This window comes from Saccostrea cucullata, unplaced genomic scaffold, assembly GCF_032062105.1.
Source record: "Saccostrea cucullata isolate Sc308-1 unplaced genomic scaffold, CSIRO_AGI_Scuc_v1 ctg7320, whole genome shotgun sequence".
NCBI classification, from domain to species: domain Eukaryota; kingdom Metazoa; phylum Mollusca; class Bivalvia; order Ostreida; family Ostreidae; genus Saccostrea; species Saccostrea cuccullata.
In genome coordinates, this window is record NW_026929843.1 from 65,284 (window position 1) to 87,098 (window position 21,815).

General features: G+C 32.6%; 1 protein-coding gene across 1 annotated transcript in view; it reads left to right on the top strand.

Moving 5' to 3' along the window:
- Window positions 1–20,632, top strand: part of LOC134282308 (protein mono-ADP-ribosyltransferase PARP4-like) — a 30,950-nt gene extending 10,318 nt beyond the window's left edge. The window contains exons 18-34 of the mRNA XM_062764712.1: window positions 67–253; window positions 863–936; window positions 1,058–1,245; window positions 1,466–1,565; window positions 1,683–1,850; window positions 2,568–2,648; window positions 2,863–2,943; window positions 3,186–3,287; window positions 3,677–3,772; window positions 8,310–8,363; window positions 10,158–10,256; window positions 11,654–11,716; window positions 16,836–16,877; window positions 17,762–17,860; window positions 18,293–18,460; window positions 18,827–18,880; window positions 20,573–20,632. Of these exons, the coding sequence (XP_062620696.1) occupies window positions 67–253; window positions 863–936; window positions 1,058–1,245; window positions 1,466–1,565; window positions 1,683–1,850; window positions 2,568–2,648; window positions 2,863–2,943; window positions 3,186–3,287; window positions 3,677–3,772; window positions 8,310–8,363; window positions 10,158–10,256; window positions 11,654–11,716; window positions 16,836–16,877; window positions 17,762–17,860; window positions 18,293–18,412 (1,554 nt within the window). The 3' untranslated portion in view covers window positions 18,413–18,460; window positions 18,827–18,880; window positions 20,573–20,632. The remainder of the gene's footprint in view (window positions 1–66; window positions 254–862; window positions 937–1,057; window positions 1,246–1,465; window positions 1,566–1,682; window positions 1,851–2,567; window positions 2,649–2,862; window positions 2,944–3,185; window positions 3,288–3,676; window positions 3,773–8,309; window positions 8,364–10,157; window positions 10,257–11,653; window positions 11,717–16,835; window positions 16,878–17,761; window positions 17,861–18,292; window positions 18,461–18,826; window positions 18,881–20,572) is intronic.
- Window positions 20,633–21,815: the final 1,183 nt, after the last annotated feature.

Sequence of the window (21,815 nt, forward strand, 5' to 3'; positions counted from 1 at the left end):
TTTAATATTCTGTAAGTTAATCACCATTAGATTAATCATTGATATGTTTACTTTTTTAATTATCAGGCCTGTATGCTGACCTTTTACCCTGAGTTTGAGGCGGAGGAGGAGTCAGAGGTCGAGGTCATTCTGATGATTGACAGCTCCAACTCCATGAAAGGCTCCGCCCTCCAACAAGCCAAGAAAACGGCTCTCCTGACCCTACACCTCATGGAGTCCAGCTGGAGATTTAATGTGGTGTCTTTTGGAACAGGTAACATTTTGGGAAATGATTTTAGACAGAATAGAATTAATATAGTTATAAAAAAAAAACAGTAATAGCAATCCTACATACATTGTATAATGAGTATATGTACTATGCTTACAGCAAAGTGATCTTTATTCCTTGAGATACATTGTATGCACACAATTACTGTAGAAGTACTTTTTTCCGCGTGGTATTAATCTACGCAATGTACTCGCTTACAATTTTTCCGCGGAAATTTGTCCAAGCGTACTTAATATAAATGTAAGGCACATATAGAGACAATCTAGAAAATCCGCGTAATTTTATACCTGCGGATTAAACAGAAATTGAGATTCCGCGGAATAATGACCACGTGGAAAAAGTACGTCTACAGTATATTTTTGGGAGCAAGAAATTAATTAAGCTTTTAACAAAATTAAAATTGTTTTTCTCAGGTAATTTGCATATAAATTTTTAGTACATGTAGCTAGCTGTTCATACTTTGCCTGTTGAAAGAATTAATTGGTATCTCCCTGATCTGTACATCTTATATTAACATAAAATATGCAGAAGTATTTTAATTCATTTTAAATTTAGAATTTAAGTCATCTTTCTGTTGAATTTTGTATGTTGCAGCTTTCCAAGAGCTTTTCCCGTCCAGCCAGCTGGCCAGTAAATTTAACATACAATCAGCAAAACAGTTCATACAGGCAAGAAATAAAAATTTTAAAACACTTACCACTTTCAAATTGATCAGTGAAATTGAACAATACAGTTATGAAGTACTGCTTGTATTTGAATTTTTAATTTTTCTTTTGATTTCTCTCTCAGAGGCTGCAAGCAGAGGAAGGTAACACAGAACTTTGTCGACCTTTGAACTCTTACTACCTCCTAAAACCAGAGAGTTACACTAGGAATATCTTCCTGATCTCTGATGGCCATATTAACAATGAGGAGACAACTCTGTCCAAAATCTCCCAAAATTACCAGCACACCAGAGTCTTTACACTAGGGGTCAGGTAATGTCAGAAAATATTTCTATAGAATTTGTTTGAAAAAAAATATTAAACAGTGTACATGTACATATAGTAACATTGATTAGCAGGAGGTGGGGGGGGGGGAGTTCATTATTTTAACATTTTTTGCATTAATTTTAATAGAATTTAATTTAATTCAGTTACTGTAACAGTTTTATATAAGCATATTAATAAGTTTATTTCTTTCATATCATATTTACAGCTCTGTGGCCAATCGTCACCTACTGAAAGCTGTGGCCAGAGTAGGAGCAGGGTCATTTGAGTTTTACGACTCCAAATTCAAATCCAAGTGGGAGGAAAAGGTAAATATTTTGTCTTCAAATTAAAAAAACAAATTAAGATAGCATAATGGCAGTTTTTTCCCCTCCATATTCCAATTCCCCCTCTCTGATTATCAATCCAACATTTTCTATTTTAAGGTCAAGTCCCAGTTACAGAAAGCTGCCCAGCCAGTGCTGACCTCTGTATCTGTTGATTGGCGCCATGACGACCAGCACCCTGCTCCCATCCAAGCTCCGCAGCAAATAACCGCCCTGTTTAGTGGGTCCCGACAAGTCATTTATGGCTTTGTGGACAACTGTTACATGGTTTGTATTGCATGTATTTTGTTCAAAAGAAATCCATAATTTTTTTGGGCCTTGAATTTGAGTTTTATAGTTAAAAAGTTAGAATAATTTAGTTCTGAATCAACATTTTTGGTACTGATAATTTTTAAAGTTACAGGGACCATTATTTTTTAGCTCTACTGGTCAGAGACCAGAAGAGCTTATGCGATAGTAATGCGTCCGGCGTCTGTCTAGCTGTCCGTCTGTCTGTAAACAATTTTTCAAAATGCTACTCCTGCTACAGTTTTGGTCTAATTTCAATATAACTTGGCACACAAGTAGACTACACTAAAATACATAATTCTGTGTATCGGTTTTTGATTTCGATGAACGGTGTTGCCGTGGTTACTAAAAATAGAAATTTCTGTGAAATTCTTTCAAAATGCTACTCCTCTTACAGTTTTGGTCTGATTTCAATATAACTTGGCACACAAGTAGACTACACTCAGAACATAAAGAGACTTTATCAACGATCATTATTCTATTCATTGCTGTTGTAAATTAAGTTTCAAATCCCAGCTGCTAAAGTACTTTTCTCTTCCTTTGCTATAAGTTCAAACCAGTAGAGCTTCAGTCTCGACAGAGACTTCTGGTTAGATTATGCACCAATGAAAGAGAAGTGCTTTGTTTAGTGAATATATTTTGTGTTTTATTGGTATTTTAACTTAACTGAATGACAGTGTAAATTTACTATTTCAGGCAACTCTGAAAGCAGAGGTTGGAGGTCAAGAGATATCAACAGTTGTGTCGACCTCTGACCTTAGTGTCACAAAGGGCAAGGTCAGTTTTACAACTCACAGATAAATACAGACAAAAATAAAATCCCCTTCAGGCTGATAGAATGTCAGGCTTTTGCAATAAATTACAACAATTCTTACCATCAAGATTTTATAAGACATCCTTTCTAATGATTTTTATTTTTCCTTTGAATTCAGCAGGGCTTTTGATGAACTGTTATATAGAATATTAGCCACTGATTCTGATTTATTTTTAGATGCTGCATAGGCTGACTGCCAAAGGGGTAATCAGAGATTGGGAAGATGGAGTTCTCTCCCCTGACAGAACAGGACATGAGGTAAAATAAACAAAAATAGAATTTGATATATATTGCAATTGATGAATTATTTTCTTAGCCAAAGCATCTTAAAAAGTTAAAAACATTATTATACATATCTCTTTAATGCAAAACTTTTGTATGTAGTAATATTTCCAAAGTACTGATTGTAGAAACATTTGTATTACAATTGACATGAATTTGATGGTAATTAATATACAAAATGTATTATTTATACAGTATGTATTTTTTTTGAATTTCAGGTGAGGAAAATGAACCTGAAGCAGTATATTATAGAGCTGAGTAAGAAGTATACCATCGTCACGTCACTCACCAGCTTTGTCGCCATCGAGAAACGAGAAAAGGTAATCACCTCTGAAATCTAGTTATTAGTAACTTTTTTATCTAAATTTTCAATTTTCCATCTAAATTTTATGGATCTCACGTCAAGAAAAACAACAGATTATGATAATCAAAATATTTTAAGATTATTGTACAACATTTCTTTGTTATGATTTTATAATCTGAAAGTCCTTTTGAGATTAACTTAAGTCTATACAATGTAATTAAAACTGAGAACATCAACATCTAAATGTAGGCACTTCCTTCTTAAAATATATATACTCCTTTGACTTTTAAATCTTTAAGTATCTAATATTTTAGCCATATACACGTACATGCATTATAGACACCATTTTGAAATTCACACTTCATGTTAATTTTTTAATGGACCCGTGGATTAATTAATTTGTAGGATGAGGTGATTCCAGAGGATGCTCCAGACGTCTGGGACCTCCTGGAAAACGAGGACGTGGATCAGCTGAAATATTTATCCTGGGAAGGAGAGGAGGTACATTTAATAGAACTCGCAGAAGAAAAAGTCACATGACCACTGATTTCTATTTGATATAGTAGAAATTTATCGCTGAATTTGCATCTCGCTAAAAGAAATACGCACGCTAACTCTCGATTCTCGCCTGCATTTTGGAACCATTTAATTCAATATAAATAGCAATTTGGCCATAAAATTTTTGTCTAAAACAAAGAACAGTTCAATGGTAATTAAATAATTGTCTTAATACCAGCGCTAAAGTAAATTATCCATAATTCCAGCTCTTGAGAAAAGGGGGGTAGACGATATTATTCACTAAAATCGGAGTTTCAAGCATCACCATATTTTGAAATAGTCTTGGAAATGATTAAATGTTCCTTATATCTTTTCAAATGTTCTAGACAAATAAATCTAACATAAATATATCAATAAGATATTATGTTTCAGATGTAAATCGCTTTGAAATTGGTGGAAAATACCTTAAAATCCCGAGTATTGGGCGCACTTTTTTTCGTCAGAAAAATGTTCAAAAGTAGGGATGCACTCAATACATCGGAACAAAATTCATCCCCCTTTTTTTCAGGTCACTTTCTCAGTGCCGAGGACCATTTTCCTGATCCATTTGAATTGATTACCCTTTTGTAACCAATTACGTCAAAGTTAATCGAATTTTAGAGAGTTATATGCATAAGTCCTACCTGTTGTAGAAATATACATATACCCTAAGTATTGAAATAAAGAAAACCGTTTCAAAAATCAAATTCTGATGAAAAACGATCTTTGTTTATATTTTATTTCCATTGCATATTCCGCCATTTTGAACTACCGTCGCTTATATCATCAACGAACAGCATGTCGCTTAAGACATAGATGTATTTAATTAATACCTATAAATGAGTCAAAAATAGATTCCAAGTGCTAGAAGGATTAGAAAGTGTTGACGACATCTGGGAAAATATGATAAAAGGTTACAACGAGACAGCAGACAGCATACTTGGGGTAAAAGAAAAGGGACAAAAACCATGGATAAGCAGGGAGTCTTGGAAGGTAGTAGAAGAGAGGAAGCAGCTAAAACTCCAACTTACCAACAGCAGATCAGAAAGATTAAAAAGAAGTTTAAGAAATAAATATTCAGTTAAAGACAGAGAGGTAAAACGCAGTATGAGGAATAACAGGAGAAAGTGGACAGAAGACATGATTACAGAAGCAGAAAGAGCAGCAAGTAATGGGCACATGAAAACAGTATACGAGATAACTAGAGTGTTAAGCAATGAAAAGAAAGGCATGACAACAGCAATAAAGGATAAAGAGGGGAAGATCCTGAGCAGTCAAGATGAAAGAAAGAAAAGGTGGAAAGAGCACTTTCAAGAAATATTAAACCGCCCGCAACCTGAACATCCATTAGAAGTTGAAAGCGAAGATCAAGAATTAGATGAGATGGATACAAGTCCCATACGAAAAGAGGAAATAGTGAAGGCTATAAAGAACCTGAAGAATGGAAAGGCTGGAGGAGTAGATGGAATAACAGCTGAATTGTTAAAGGCAAACACAGAGACAACAGCAAGATATTTGGAAAAACTGTTTTCAACAATCTGGAGACAAGAAACCATACCATCAGTCTGGAGTAAAGGCCTGATAGTGAAGATCCCAAAGAAAGGTGATAGATCGGTATGTGATAATTATAGAGGAATAACACTTCTATCTGTGCCAAGCAAAGTATTCTCCAGAATAGTAATACAGAGAATCCAAGATGGAGTTGAAAAACAGCTGCGTGAGGAACAAGCTGGCTTCAGAAGAGGGAGGAGTACAACTGAACAACTATTCACACTCCGAAACATCATAGAGCAATGCACCGAATGGAATTCAACATTGTTTATAAACTATGTTGACTTTGAAAAGGCATTTGATTCCATTCACAGAGAGAGCCTTTGGTCCATCATGAAGTTCTATGGCATCCCAGACAAATTGGTCAGAATGGTGAAACTCCTATATGAATCATTCCAATGTGCAGTCCTTGAAGATGGAGAAGAAACGGACTGATTCTGGGTATCAACAGGAGTGAAACAGGGCTGCACAATGTCTGGATTCCTATTTCTGTTGGTCATAGATTACGTAATGAAAAGAACTACAGAAAGCGAGCCAACAGGAATAAGATGGAATTTCACAACAAAACTGGAAGACCTAGACTTCGCAGATGATCTTGCCTTACTTTCCTCCAAATTTCAAGACATCCAACAAAAGACACAAAGACTCAATGAAACTGCTAAGCAAGCTGGCCTCAGAATAAACACCGAGAAAACTAAAGTGATGAAGATCAACTCAGACATAAAAGAAGCAGTCAAGATTGATGGACAAGACCTAGAAGATGTAGAAAAATTTACTTACCTTGGAGGCGTAATAACAACAAAGGGAGGTGCTGACGAGGACATTACCAACAGACTGGGAAAAGCTAAGTCCCAATTCGGAAGGCTCAGGAAAATCTGGAGCTCATCAAAGTTTTCCATCCAAACAAAAGTAAAGCTATTTAACAGCCTAGTCCTGTCAGTTTTAATGTATGGAAGCGAAACATGGAAAACAACAGAGAGAGACAAAAAGAAAATTGACACCTTCCAGAATAGATGCCTTAGAAAGATCTTGCGAGTAAGATGGCCCGAGAAAGTGTCTAATGAAGAACTCCATCAAAGAACAAAGACAGCTACAGCAAGTGAAATGATAACCCTCAGGAAGTGGAAGTGGATTGGCCATGTACTGAGGATGGATAACACCAGGATATGTACCACTGCACTGACATGGCATCCAGAAGGAAAGAGAAAAGTAGGCCGGTCAAAAACAACTTGGAGGAGGACCACGGAGCAAGAGACTGGGGAGGAAAAGCTGGGCGTCAGCGAGGGCAGCAGCAAAGACAGAAACATTGGAGACTGTGTATTGGGGCCTTATGTGCCAGCGGGCACGAAGAGGACAGGTGAGGTGAGGTATAAATGAGTCAACAGCTATAATCTTTTTGATGTTTTTCTGATTTATTCTTATTTCTATAACTTATTTTTATGTTTTAAATTTAAGATATGTGATTTGAGTTACAAATTGTTAGGGATTGTATTGCTGCGTCATTGCTATATTTAACTTCAGTCTAAGTTGTCACGTAGGCCATGAGTGGCATGACCATTGTTTATATAACAATTATCACTTCAACACCTGCGTTATTAAAACACTAGGCAGTGGAAGCACATATAAACGTTTTTGTTTAAACAGTCAATTACAACCAAGAAAATTATCAATGGATACCAAGAACTGTTTAATTACTAAAAGCCAACTTTTCGACATTAATATCGCTTGGGTATGACCTAATTCATAACACGCTTGGATTGGAAATAATTAAAAAGAAAATAATCAAGTATTATTACCTCTTTTTAGATAACTATTACAAAGATTAAATTAAAATGTTCATTCATGCACACTTGAATATATGTAAAGTGAAAAAAACTGACGTTCTACTCTCGTTTGTGATTCGTAAATTTTTTATTTTATTTTAAGTTAATGTACTAGAACAAGTAATGTCACATCCGATTTCTGCGTTTTTGGGATGCGCTTTTTACATAGGACCAGCGTTTTTTTCAGGATTTTTACCCCCAAAGTTGGAGGTGCGTCTTTTACAACAATGCGCACAATACTCGGGATTTTACGGTAAGCATTTCTATCGATTTTTGTCAATAAAAATATGTTCCCCCCTGTGTCACACAAAAAGTTTTCGTATGAATTTGTGAAATAACATTTCAAATTACCTGTAAAAAGGAATTTTTGTGACACGGAGGGGGGATGTTTTAAAAATATTTTCCGTTTTTCCGTTAATTTCTATATTGAAAAACACAAGTTTTACCAAAATTTTAGAGCTATCTCTCTTTGTTTTCCCAAATAAGTAATGTTTTATGAAAATCCATATAATTATCTAAAAAGAATACAAAAAATTAATCAAATATATTAACTTTTGAAAATTGACTTGGAGGTAGGCGGGAGAACAATACTATCGTTCGCAGTTCTTTCCACTTAATATACGGTAAACTGTAAACTTACTTTTTTCCATGGGTCAATCATTATTTCGCTAAAATTTTCACTTATACGATATACTGTAAACTTACTTTTTTCCATGGGTCATTATTCAACGGGATCTTAATTTGTGTTGAATCAGCGTGTAGAAAATCATGCAGATTTCTTAGACTGTTACTACATGTATATACTGTACAGTGGGCCTTCATTTATCCGGATGCTTTGGTTCCCAGTCAATTTGTCCGGATATGTGAAGCATTCGGATATCTGAATCACCAGTTAAACAAGAATAAATAGCATTTAAAAATTTCGTTCTGATGAAAAATCATCCGGATACTGAAGCATCTGGATATCTGGCGTCCGGATATCTGAAGGTCCACTGTATTACCTTTCATTTATATTGAGTACGCTTGGACAAATTTATGCCGAAAATTTGTTACCACATACATAGTGTAGATTAATAATACCACACAGAAAAAAGTACTTCTACAGTATTTATTTTTTTTCTATTTAGGATGAGAGTTCAAGTGATGAAGAAGAGATGGAAGAAGAATATTCGTCCGCCGAGGTAAAATTCTTTTATTTTCATTAAAAACTAAAACTAAGTTAAACAATCAAGCATTTCTAACAATTTAGTCATAGTCAAGGAAAAGGTAAAGATGAAATTATTTGAAGGGGGTTAAATATTCAGAAAAGTTTATTTTTGGTGGGCGAGGCATTTATTCCATGCCTGTATATTATATTTACCCCACCTCTGATAATTTTTCCGTGAAATCCTGGCTTACGATTGGTTGAAGTATGTCACGTGAAGGCGGTGGATTTCTTATACCCGGTCAGTTGTAAATCCATACCCGGTCAGTTGTAATCTATACCCGGTCGATGTATTACGTCACAAACACAAACGTGACGTCATAGTAGGCATAGTATAAGCGTGATGAAGGATTTAGCAGAGAAAACCATTTATAAACTACAGATAAAATGTAAATGTTACATCGGTGGGGTAAATTCGTTACACAGTCTTTTAGTGACAGGGTATGGGATGATACCTGGTTAGTAAATTTCATACCTGACTCGGCTCCGCCTCGCCAGGTATGAAATTTACTAACCAGGTATCATCCCATACCCTGTCACTAAAAGACTATGTAACTAATAATATCCTGTTCTTCCTGTATTGCAATCAAATATGGCTCCAATATATGAAGAAAAAATGCAGTAACTGTTTTAATTAATTAGATTTTGTGATATACATGCATCAATAAAACAATTTTTCATTCACATTGTTAAGATGTAATACCCAGAAACAAAATTCTTAAATTTGCATCATGATAAAAACAAAACCAGTACAATTGGAATTATACCTGTTACATGTTCGAGAAAGAGAGAGAGAAAAAGAGTTAAAGGGAGTGGGTTAATGAATTATATTTAGACCAGCTTAGCAGTCAGTCATATAGGGCTGGGCAAAAATATCAATATTTCAATATATTGTGATACCATTATGACAAAAAATAACATATTGCAATACGATTTTGTAATATCCATATGAAATTGGCAATATGCTTAAATTAAGGAACTTTATCATTTGATATAAAAATGGACTTTATGAAAGTTGGTTTTTAAGCCAAACAGTAAGACAGAAGTTGTTTTGTGGGAGCATTTCAGAGCATTACTTACTGTAAATCACTTTATTCGCGAGAACTTTATTTTCCCCTAATTACGTGAGACGGAATGCTCGCAAAAATTTCATGCTCGCGTATTATAGAATTCCTTAAAATTATATAGAGTAATGACCACAATTCGTGAAAATATTGTCTCGCTAATAAAGAGGCAATGACTATCTCCCGAAAATAAGGTGTTGCGAAAATGAAAATTATCTACAGTAATTGATATCAACCAGATTATTTTCAGGGTTGGTTTCATATCATAGGTATGTACATTCTGTATGTAAATTGAAGTAAATAAAGTGATAAAATGTCTTTTTAATTACTTTTAAAATATTGCAATACATATCACAAATATACACTCAGTTAAAAATATCGCAATATATCTCAATACCCGCCCTAGTTAGTCAGAAGTATCTCTGATTAAACATCAAAGCAGAATGAAGAATTTATATGCAGCATGCAAGTTCAGTAGTCCTTGAAAAGAAGTTGAAAGTGTGAAAAAGTATACAGATAACACATGACAGACAAACAGACAGGAAAACATACTATTAGGAAACTGAACAAAACAGCTCACTTATGAGCCTTAATTTATCTCAGTTGAGCAGATCAAAAGCCAAATCTTCAATTGTATAGAGCCTATTTGCAGCATGTACAGACATCATGAGGATTATATTGACTTTGACCTCTTGACCTCTTTACAGGAAGGATCGGGAACAGGAGAGGAAGAGGAAGAAGATTTCGAGGAAGAAGGAGTAAAAATGAAATTTTATCGTCGCAGTGCAGAGGAGGAGGTTTGTCCAGTGAGTTCTTATTACTGTATAAGCAGAATTTTTAGCAAGGAGTTAATTTTGGCACTATTAGTGAGGGTGCCAAGAATGCTAATATTGAATATTGCTAAATATTAATTGCATTTTATTTGTAATAGCCTCTTTTGTGAGCATTTTAAAATCGCTAAAATTACTTATTGCTAAAAATAAAACAACCATTTTTAAGGACAAATCGCTAAATTTGTGTCTCGCTAAAATTTCCACTGATACAGTAGGTATAACACCACTTGTTCCATGATAGAAGTTAACAAAATTTTCAACAGCTAAATTTACTTAAAAAGAGTTATAGTTAACATCATGTTTGGCAAGATTTTGGAATATACAGCATTCAGATTAGATAAGTTTTACTGTATGTACAGTTGAGCCATATGAATGAATAGGCTTGTTTTTCTAGAGTGAATTGTTTGGTATTATAATGAACCATACCTTGTAGCTCACCTCAGCCAAAGGCTTATTAACGTGTTGCTGGGAACAAGAATCTGTACCTATTAATGTTAAAGCAAAGACCCCACCCCACCCTTAGGCTACCTAAAAAAATCTTCAGTAAAAATTCAAAATAAATTGACTTCAGTTAGTTATATAATAATGATGCTATATATACAGGAATATTTTGAAACTCTCCTGCTCAAATAAAAGTATTGAAGTATTTAAATACTGTAGCAGCACAAATTTTCTTGGGCAAAAATTTCATTATTTTGTCATCAAAAATATTTTTATGGGCATTTAATTTCATTGTTTTGAGACTAATCCTATTCAATATATAGTCATATAAAATTTCATGTGGGATTTAATTTCGTTAGATATTGTTAACAACGAAATAAATGAAATTTAATCCCCTACGAATATATGTGCTTTTACAGTAGATATATTCATGGGATCAATTTTGTTCAAATCAAGGCCACTGGACATTATAGGGTACATGTACAAGATTTTTAATATAACGCAAAACATTTTTTTTTTTTTGTATTTTTTATTATAAATAATAAAGAACAGTAAATCTAGATTTTCACATTGTGAAATACAGAAATCTGGCTAATTTTGGATTTCAATGGAGAAACTTGACCAACACTTTTCATATACAGGTTTGACTCTGCCAGAGTATAAACATCCAAGAAAATTGAACCCAAATCAATTTCTCTCGGTAAAATGTCTTAAATGAGAAGGATGGAGTTGTTTTTTAATCTCTCTGTTAGTATTTTATCTTTCTTTTCTTGTGTTTCTTTGAGTTCTGAAAAATGATTGACAGAATTTGTTCAATCAAAATACAATACTTGTATGATTTATTCAAATATGGAAGTTGCTTAGAAGTTTTCGGTTGTTACAAAAAGTTAATTTACCCAATGGCATATTTATTTTTATTTAATTTTCAGGATGATCTCGAGGTTTATGAAGAAGCATATGAAGCCTTTGAATGTGCAGAACCTGCTTCCGAAGTATGTTAAGTTAGAGTTATTCATTTCACTTTTCATGATTATCTGTGGAAACCTGAATATAAATGTAATTTAAATCAACTATTATTTGCGTAATATTTTTATTTGCGATTCATGAATATGAAACCAATTTGTAATTGTCACAATATATTTTCATGAATGATGAAACATACTAAATACCAAGCAAAATAAATGGTTCACAGCAAGTAATATTCTTGAGATTATAGTAGGATGCAACACTTGCTGAATAGATATTTCTTGCACACAAATAAAAATCGTTTACAGTAGAAAAATGTATGTTTGTAACAAGCAAAAATAATATGCTTTGAATAAGTACATACATGTATATTGTTCCTGGATCATACTGGTCAGTGCATATTCTGAAAGGATAGCTTAATATAGACGTTTTGACAACACAGTGGCAGTCATTTTTTTTTTTCAAGATGAACATTATTTTAAAAATTATGTTAAGGATTTCACCATGATTTAATATTTATAAGACAATGTCTGAATGTTAAAATTATAATAAACGATCATTAGCTGTTAAAAACAGATAGGCCAAGGATACAGGGGTCACCTTCAGAACACTGTATACTGTAAATGTATTACATTTAGTGCGTACGATATTTGGTGGAAATTGATTTTTGAATGAGTTAGCATAGATTTGATTTAGTGCATATATAAATATATGAGCAAGACATTTAACGTTGTACTTTAATAAACGGAAGATCCTTTCCGCCAAAAACGCTAAGAAGAATACACAGCCAAAAGTAATATGTTTACAGTAATTATCATCATTTTGAAGAGGCAGGGGCTCAACAAAGAATTTACCATTACATACATGTATAACTTAAATCTTTAGAAATGATAAATGTCTCATAAGCCATTGAAAATAATTTGGCAAAGAAAAAATTTCATCAAACTTTTTACTTTTAAAATTTGATCCTTTAATATTGTTTATATCTTTAATATAGAGAGCTCTTCTTTTAAAGAGATCAATAAAGTCTGGTGGCCACATCCACCCAATCCTCTAAAAAACCCCAAAAGGTTCAATTAATTTTGTAAAATTCCTTTGACATATTTTTACCCCAAATACTGGCTTATAAAGGTTAGGTTTTCTGATACAAAAGCCTCTTTCATCTATATGTTTGTAACTGTGTAACATTAATTGTTAATCAGTCAACTTAGTGACACAAAATATGCACAGTGGGGAAGAATTAGTAGTTCCTACACACGGCAGGAAAACTAATGAAGACTCATGCAATTATTTTTAATTAACAATGAACAAGAAAAATCTACTCAGTGATGTGAACTATTTGGGCTAGAGCATATCAGTGAAAGCTTCATAATGTCTTCAAGATCTAATGTAATTGTTGAAATATTGAATCCAGGGGACAGAATAAGGAAGATGTCTGATATACCGGAAAAAGTTCTTTTGAATCCTTTTTAGAACAGGCAAGGCAAAGTTGCACATTAATTAGGGCCCCGCTTGGCGGGCGCTCTATAATGATCAGTCTGTCCGTCCATCTAGCTGTCCATCCAATATCTCTTGTCTGGAGCATATCTTCTTCTTGGCCCAATCTGGCTCATACCTCACCCACAGAGTGCTTTTGGGTAACTGGTGTGCAGTGACTTTGAACCAGATATCTAGGTCAAAGGTCAAGGTCATAGCAGAATTTTATGAAAAATCCTTGTCAGGTGCATATTTTCTCTCTCCTTGGCCCAATTTGGAAATTACTTCACTCACAGAGTTCCACTGGTCAATGGATGTGCAGTGAGCTTGGTTGAAGTGTCTAGGTCATGGTCAGAATTAGCCTCTCTGTTTAAAATCTTTGTTTGTTGCATAATTTTTCTCTCTAATTCCAGTAAATTTATATAACGGGGGATACAAGATAACTTTGATTAATATCTGTAAATACGCAATATCCGTGAAGTCGTACTAAATTACTTTTACTATATTACACAAATGTTCCTCTTCAAAATAAACCCTAAGGCTTTTAGTCTACCGGTACCTTACGTTTTCATGTTCATTGTTGAAAGCTGGGTCCTTTGAGATGGCCACCATCTCAATGATATCTAGTTTTCTTTGTTCTGCAGCATCAGATTGCTGAAATCTTGGCTCATGGGATTGGGATAGGTAAACACTTTTTAAAACAAAATTTTTAAACAAAATTTAGACATCCGTTGATAGAAACACATCTCAAATTTCACCTTTTGATGAACAAAATATTGGTATTTTCATTAAATGAATGTTCAAAATATGACATTTTTGATTAATGTTAATTAAAGACTGCTCTTTAAAAAATTTGTATATGTAACAGGTCAGAAGTGTTGCAATCTTCAACAAATAATATTTAAAAATTAGGTAAATTACAAACATTTGCCTTAAGTCAACGTCACCTATCTGCCAGTGGGATGTATGGTTCTTGGTTTAAAGTTGTAGATTTATAAGAAAAGTCACTTTAGCTTAAGAGGCAGTCCACCGAAAAACCAGGCAATAGGTGGCACATGGCATGCCATGGATTTTAATTATTTTTTGCATGTAGACTTCTTTAAGCAAGTGTTTACACATGACAACATCAAAAATTTTTTTAGTGATCCTCTAGTCCTATTATTGGTAAATGTCTAATTTTAAGTGCAAAAAGGTCAACATTAGGGTATAAAAAATACTACGTTTTTATTTTGTTTTATATGTAACAGATACTCAAAAGCTAAATGTGTCAATCAATATTATTTATAGGAAAGACTCTTATCTTTTATTTTATAATGAATAAGACTCCAAATTTTATTTCTTTAGAAAAAAATAATGTGGTCCAAAATTGAGTTTAACAAGTGACTTTTTGAATTCAGTATCCGATTTTTGATACTTTATAAAATCCAATACATTATTATGACAGAATTTTTTCCTCATGTTATTATGAATACAAAGTACAAACTTTTGAGTCACTTCATAAAATTGGTGGGAACAGGTATATTGAGGGAAATAAAAGGAGTCAAATTCACCTATTATCTACAATTTTTCCCAAATTAAATCGATCCCGATCGGAATTATATAAAGAAGAAAATACTATAATTGTATTGTTAAATTTGGCTCTTTTGTTGTTACATACTTCAAAATTTACTAAATCTATTTTTATACATGTCTTATAGGTGGCAGTTGCCTTTAATTTGATAACTTTACAAATTTTGAATTATTTTCGATCGGGATCAGTTTTATTTCAATCGGGTGTGGTTTTTAGGAATATTTCCTAAACATGGTTTTTCATTTTAATTTACCAGAGAAATAATATGCTTATCTTTTGTTTCTTTTCAGTCAGTAAAATGTTTTAGAAGATTTTGTTATTATATTCAAATGTATATGTATATATCTAAATTCCTCATGTCTTTTACGTACGAGAATTGAAGATTACAGTGTGCATGTAAAACATCTTTGATTTCTTGATACTCTGTATTAAAAAAAGACATTAGTGTTTGTACATGCATTATGCAGCAGCTGAGAGATCATTAAATATCTTATTTCCAAGTAATTTTTTTTTCTTTCATTAATGTTTTCTCAGGAATTAATAAGGAGTTAAATTCTATTAGTGGGGCACGTACCTACAGTGTAAATACAGAAAATATTTTTATGTGTATAGTCTCGGGTTTATCCAAGTTTTTTCAACCCGTCATCTGTTAATCCTTTTCCCCTATATATTCTTTCACAAAATCTTATTTTATGTAAATAAAAAAAGTTCTTTTATACACATCATTATTTAAGAGCCCATAAATCGCAAGCAAAAAGCACGGGGGGGGGATCATGGCATCATTTTTTCAAAAACTGGTTTCATGAATATAAAAAACGTTTTAGAATTGGTCAACATAGCCACATATTTTAACTCCATATTAAAAGTGAGTGTGTAATTATTTCGATCCCCTAATTATAAAAAAAAAAATAATAAAAAAAAAACAGAAACGTTTCACTGAACCATCTTCCGTTTTAGTGTCAAATTGAAGTGGGGAGTTCAGCAGTAATCTTCCGTAATAAATATTATTGTAACTTAAATTATTTATCAGATTTTTTTTTTCATATTTTCCGCTGCTTGTTTATTTTTATTTGACTGCAAAGATAAATATATTAAAGATATTACAAAAAATGTATCATGATGTAAACATCTCAACTTCGTTAAATTAATTTTGCGTAAATCTAAAATATTCACGATTCCTTGATAATCAGGAAAAAAAAACTTTCACATCCCAATAACATAAGAAATATTTGGTATAAACACTATAAAAATTAACTAGCTTTGCGCATATCCTAGTATTAAAACATGTATATGAAGATATAAAAATATTATTTAACATTTTGGATAATGCACTGTGTAGAGTAATTGAACAGAAAAGGGGAAATTACTTATTTTTAATTATTTTTCTTAGCACTTTTACGCAGAGAATTTACAAACTTTTCTGGAAGTCTTGTAACTATTTGATTGTGACGCAGTATTAGTCAGGCATATGACGTCACTGATGCATCAATGGAAACGTGGATTCAACCTGAATAATACAACCCATTTTTATCCAAATATTACGTTTGAAGGCGTAAATGAGTTCTATTCTGAAAATAAAGTAGTTATTTTTTGTTTAATAATTTTCTTTAGTGTGTCGATTCTAAATATTTCTCTTGGATTCCGATAGTAAGGTGTGTTTCAGATTTACCGATTCCACGGGAGATAACTCTTGCACTGCAAAATTTCATAAAAACGTCTATATATTTTGCCAGAAAACTAATTCAAAAGTGTTTTTCCCACCGATTTTATTTTTGAAACAGAAAGATGAAATATTTCTAGATTTAGTTCAGCGTGAATTATAGTACTGTTAAAAATGTATTGGAAGTTACAGTTCTTTGTTTCTGACCTAAATTCAATGGTTTATATAGGGGAACCCAATAACACGAAAGAAACAGATATTTTACTAAATAAGTAATTTTCAAACAAATCTTCGATTACATTATTCCATTTGGACTACATTGATATTGTTTTCAATAAAATATCAAATATTCCTCACATTCGATGTGCCGCCTATCAATACAAAACTGCCTGGTTTTTCGGTGGACTGCCTCTTAAATGTTTTTTCATTCTCTTCCCAGGAAGAAGCTATGGACGTTGATGAATTGTGTTTGGAGTCTGAGGTATGTTTTAATTACGATATATTTATTTAGTCCCATGATTACTACATGTAAGTGAGATTGAGAGTGTATAGAAACAAAATTTGTTCAATCAATTGAAACCAAAGGAATACTTTGCAGTATATATAGCTAAGTACTGTAGTTAATACCTGACAGATATTTGTTGCTTAAAAATGACTGAATTGCTACACAGTGAACATGCTGTAGGCCATATTTAAGGTGGACAAAGATTTGCTGAAAATATTATCATGCTTGTTTACGTAAGGGATAAATAAGGATGAAAAATAAATTTTTAAAAATAAATTTCTAAAGGTAAAACTGAAAATCAGATGGAATATTTGTTAACAATTGAAAAGAATAATTTCATTGAGTTGAATGATCAGCCTTTTTTTCAAAAGCTGATCATGATTGACAAGTTGACCTGTATAAAATCATATTTTACCTTTTTAATCAATAGACATAAACCGTACAAGTGGAATTTTTAGTGATGATTTTATTTTGGCATTATTAGTGAGGGTGCTGTTGATCACTAAAATTAAATATCGCTAAAAATTGATTGCATTTTATATGCATTAGCTTCTTTCGTGAGTAATTTAAAATCACCAACATTACATCTCGCTAAAAATTGAATGCCACCATTTGAGAACAAATCGCTAATTTGCGTCTCACTAAAAATTCCACTTATACCATAATTATATCTTAATGATATTTTGATGGATCAATTTGTATCTTACAATCATCTTAAGATTATTATTGATTTTAAGGTAGCTTACATGTAATTATAAAGAAACCTTTCTTCACTGCGCACTAAAGAGTTCTGATTCTATTGTATTTGTTCTGCAGTTTACTATAATTATAATGTTTTATTTTGAATCCATAAATTTCAGATTGACGATATCCACTCTAAAATGAAAGAAAATGTAGAAAAAGTACTAGAGAGGGGTGAAAAACTAGACAATTTAACTGAGAAATCACAAACACTTATGGTTAGTTGATTGCCTGTTTTATACCGTATAAGTAGAAATTTTAGCAAGGATTTTATTTTGGCATTATTAGCGAGGGTGCTGAGATCGCTAAAATTGAATGTCGCTAAAAATTAATTGCGTTTTATTTGTAATAGCTTCTTCAGTATGCAATTTAAAAACGCTAAAATAACATCTCGCTAAAAATAGATTACCAATTTTATAGGACAAATCGCTAAATTTGTGTCTCGCTAAAATTTCCACTTATACAGTATTTGCATGTTTGTTTTCCATTTAACTGGCCCAGGGTCTGTGCTTGTAAACATGAATTTGCCACTGTGGGATAACACTACTTTCATCAGAAAGCCCGATATTGTGGACAATGCAGAAAATATTCATTAGATGCAAAATAGTTGTCTTAATATTGGACTGATGAAGAATAAATTATTTAATAAGGATGCCTCCCCTGTTATCATGGACATGGGTTCACTGTTTATGAAGGCGGGGTTTGCTGGGGACGACGCCCCCGAGCAGAATTTGAGACAACCGTTGGACGTCCTCGACATCAGGGCGTGATGGTCGGCATGGGACAGAAAGACTTGTACGTCGGAAAAGAGGTCACAGGTTAGGATTCTTGTAGCTTAGATATTAAATTTTTCTTATAATTGTATAGTAATCCGAATTCAATAATAATTATCATTTAAGACTATTTTTTTTATCATTTTGAAAAGCTCTATTAACTTATAAGTAGTATATGTATATACTTTTATTGAATTCTATTGCTCACTCAGTCTTATAGTTTTCAGGTTTTTTAATATTTTTTCCCTTGAAAATTTGCAAAATTAAAAAAACTTACTAATATAAGGAATTCAAAAATTACCCATGGCAAATTAAAGAACAAATGATATTTTATTTATGAATTCATCACACTTTCCACAACATAAATAAGAAAAGGTTTCCTGTCTTGAGGATTGATTACTTTTTTTATAGGAGCAAAACCTGTGTTAGGAAAAGTATTGGAAAAGCTTTCTTCATCTTTGGAAGGTAAGACTAGATGAGTAGTAACAAACCCATGTCACCATGCAGCAACAAAATTAATATTATGAACTTTCAAGTTATAACTTAAACAACAGGGATCATATATGAGAATGGATACAAGTGATTTTATGAACCTTGCAAATATTGGCCATGCACCTGAACAAGAAATGAATTAATATTAACAAGAACACAAATAATTTAATAATAATTTTTATGAATGTCAACAATTTAAACCTGAAAATAAAATGTTACCTGGTACACTATTTAAAAACAATTATTTACAATACCATACTGACTATAACATAAGCAAGAAATGAATTTGGCACCTGAAGAGTTATGCATCAAATACTGGGGATTTCTGCATCAGAATCGGGTGAATTCATAAGAATGCTATGACGAATTAAAATGGAAAATGTTTGCAAAGAAATGTGAACATCTATGATAATGAAGAAAGCTTAAATACATAGCACTTAATGTTAATTAGTTGAGTCCATTTCAAGTGGGATTATGATGGCTTTAGCCTGAGAAACCCTGGATACATGAGTCATTTTAAACCAGGCTCCAGGATCATGAAACGAACTTAGACTTAATTAATTCAAATTTTTATTCCCAAGTAAAATATTTATTTATTATTGAATTATTATACCCTATGCAACTATTTGCGTGAGGTATAATGTTTTTGACCAGTCCGTCAGTCAGTCCGTCCGTCTGTCAGTCAGTCAGTCAGTCAGTCAGTCCTTCCTTTTTGTCAGCGCAACTCCTCATAAACCACTGCACAGAATTTCGTCAAACTTTGCAGGTATATAGGACACAATGTGTAGATATGCATATTACCAGGAAATTCTGATACCATTATTTTTTTCACAGAATTTTTTGTCAGCGCAACTCCTCATAAACCGCTGCACAGATTTTTGTCAAACTTTGGAGATGTTTAGGACACCGTGTGTAGATGTGCATATTACCAGGAAATCCGATTCCTTTTTTTTCTGGGAATTTCGGCACTTTACAACTTAGATTTTTGGGGATATCTTTAATGTAGTGGTGAACAGTTTGTCAGCGCAACTCCTCATAAACCGCTGCACAGAATTTCATCAAACTTTGCAAATATTTAGGACACAATTTGTAGATGTGCATATAACCCGAAAATTCTCCGATTCCTTTATTTTTTTTCCGGGATTTTCAGCACTTTGAGTTTTGGGGGAGCGTGGGGTATGTGAGCCTGCTCACTTTTTCTTTCATTCTCTTAAATTGTAGATAACAAAACATTTGTAAAGCAATATTGACAAATAGTATAGTTTTTGTCTGCTTGGCTTATAAAACATTTTAGAAAAAATGAAAGATTTAGACTTAAGCTTATAATGTTTCATGAATCATGATCCTGGGGCCAGACCTCTAGTGACTTTCTTAACATAAGATGTAGTATTAGTCTATGCAGAAATCTTTTCCGAGCAGGTCTGAGATTAAGTATACCAGTGCATGGGGAATAGGGGCTCCTAGGCAGCTATCAGTTTTTTTGGATTGTAAGATGAACATAGTTTCATTGATCATAAAAAAATGCTTTCATTGATAACAAAGGATAACTAGATCTCACAACTTGAAGATAATTTTTCCCTTTTTTGTCACTTGTTCAGTTAAAGAGAAATTCATGTATTAAATGATTATGAAGTATTGCATGATATTCTGATTACTTTAATCTAGAATCTGATGAAGAAGATGTAGACATGGGATTTAGTCTTTTTGATGATGATGATGAGTCATGTACGTATCACATAATATCACTGATACATTTAGTAAGTTTCAAAATTTTCTAAATTGTATTGGATAAAAATCTTTCAAAAGTTAAATTATTTTCATTATACAACTTTTTCTTTTCTCTACAGTTGAATTACCAAAGAAACAAGCACCACCAAAAGAAGTAAGTACTGTGTTTTAATTATGTTTTTATCAGAATTTCCTGGTAACAATTTATATTTACTCGCAATCAATAGAAACGCAACACCCTAATTTTAGGGTGAAAATTATATACAGGATAACTATGCACCAAAAACAAAAAAGTTATGACATCTTTTACTTTGCTAAAACTGTTTAACGGTTGAATGATTTTCATTCCATTATCATGATTATCGGAACCGAAGTTGCTTTTTAGCCCTCTTAACAAAAATCAAAATTTTGCAATTTTATTAAAAAAATTAAACAATATTTTGGGTTTTCAAGGTTTTCTATAGGCATTAACTTACAGATAAAATAAATTTAGTATTTATATACCCCCCCACAAACGAAGTTTAGGGGGGGGTATATTGGAATCACCATGTCCGTCTAGCTGTCTGTCTGTCTGTCTGTGTGTAGATGAGATTTTGTCCGGACGATTTCTCAAAAACTGTTGGAAGGATTTGTCTGAAAATTTATACACATATCATTCACCATATGAAGGTGTGCACCTGCTTTTTTCATATTAATTGGATCATTATTTTGAATTTTGCGGGTGTTTTTTTTTTCATTTTTATTTTGTGGTCTTGTGCAGACCGTTTCTCACAAACTATTGCAAGGATTTATCTGAAAATTTGCACTCTTATTATTCACCATATAAAGGTGTGCACCTGGAATTTTAAACTTTATTTGTTAATTTTTCTGCATTTTACAGGTTTTACTTTTTATTTAAATTGACTTGTTCATTTTGGGCTCATTTATAAGGTTTGAGAGATAGACTCTAGAATATCTGTACAAAAATGTGAACTAGTATAGCTTAAAACAACTCATTAAAACTAAAAAAAAGAAACATCATCAAGTGTTTAAAACAGTTTTTACATTACATCGAAGATAATGTAAATTCATTTGTCTCTTGGGAATAATGACTGGACATGCATCCAGTTACAGATAAATTTATGAGTTTGGTGTTGGAGGTTGTTAAGGCATATCTCTTATCAAGCGTGTGTGTGTTATC